The 1,253-nt window shown below is 41.0% G+C and overlaps 1 protein-coding gene across 1 annotated transcript; it reads right to left on the reverse strand.

Moving 5' to 3' along the window:
* Positions 1–160: 160 nt before the first annotated feature.
* On the reverse strand, positions 161–1,238 carry LOC103523044 (matrix-remodeling-associated protein 5-like; the record flags this gene model as incomplete). The annotated part of the gene is made up of 3 exons (XM_008488122.2): positions 1,144–1,238; positions 385–605; positions 161–247 (listed from the first exon to the last, which is right to left on the reverse strand). Coding segments are annotated over exons 1-3 (388 nt in total), but the record flags the coding sequence as incomplete, so codon positions are not given.
* Between the last annotated feature and the right edge of the window lie 15 nt (positions 1,239–1,253).

Here is a 1,253-nt window from a genome sequence, read left to right on the forward strand (position 1 = left end):
TCCAAATATTTCTCTTCTTTCTTCCTCATCGTCCACGTTTCCGCTCCATACAGCACCACACTCCATACGTAACACTTTTGAAATTTCGTATGATGACTAAAAAAAAAGGTCACATACTCGAATACAACTTGAATAGAAATAGAGGTGCGAGGGAACTTACGTGTGATAATAGCACCTCCGTCGTACGAAGGTTTCCACAGGATGGATATACTGTGTGTGGTGGTAGACTGGAGCAGGATATTAGGCACTCCAGGAGGTGACAGGATAGTTACTTGATAGTAGATATCGTCCTTGCCAAATATATTGTCAGCCAGGCAGGTGTAGTTACCCAGGTCACATAATCGAAAACAACTTAAATAGAAATAGAGGTGCGAGGGAACGTACGTGTGATAATAGCACCTCCGTCGTACGAAGGTTTCCACAGGATGGATATACTGTGTGTGGTGGTAGACTGGAGCAAGATATTCGGCACTCCAGGAGGTGACAGGATAGTTACTTGATAGTAGATATCGTCCTTGCCAAATATATTGTCAGCCAGGCAGGTGTAGTTACCCACCATGTCGTTGGTGAGGGGTCCAACGTAGAGACTGCCGTCTGAGAGGATTCTGTGCTAGCAGGAAAAATAAAGGGGCATCAGCGCAATTGAAAGAAGTTGATTTGAAAGAAGTTGACTCGTTGAACAAGTTGTTGACTCAAACAAGTTGACTCGTTCTTAAATTATTTATGAGTCAAATTCGAAAGATAGAGTAATGATGAAAATATTTCAAGATTGGTACAATTTCCTGTCGTGAATCCACTTGTGCAGTTTGTAAACTATAAAACTCTCCTGTCTTTGAAATTTGGAAGAAGTTGACTCGTTGAACAAGTGGACTCGTTCTTAAATTATTTATGAGTCAAATTCAAAAGATAGAGTAATGATGGAAATATTTCAAGATTGGTACAATTTCCTGTCGTGAATCCACTTGTGCAGTTTGTAAACTATAAAACTCTCCTGTCAGAAATGGGTCTCAATTTTCTCTTGCGGACCAAGGGTAACCTTACCTACTAATAAAATCATAAAGAAATGAAGTCTCACCGATAGAACACCTCATCGTCCGTGATCAACCTTACCTACTAATAAATCATAATGAAATGAAGTCTCACCGATAGAACACCTCATCGTCCGTGATGATATTACCACTGGGGGATTTCCACACTCTATTGGGTGCTGGCAACCCCACCATGGTACAAGGTAGAGTTATGACAGACTGAGC

Source organism: Diaphorina citri, unplaced genomic scaffold, assembly GCF_000475195.1.
Source record: "Diaphorina citri unplaced genomic scaffold, Diaci psyllid genome assembly version 1.1 scaffold14329, whole genome shotgun sequence".
NCBI classification, from domain to species: domain Eukaryota; kingdom Metazoa; phylum Arthropoda; class Insecta; order Hemiptera; family Psyllidae; genus Diaphorina; species Diaphorina citri.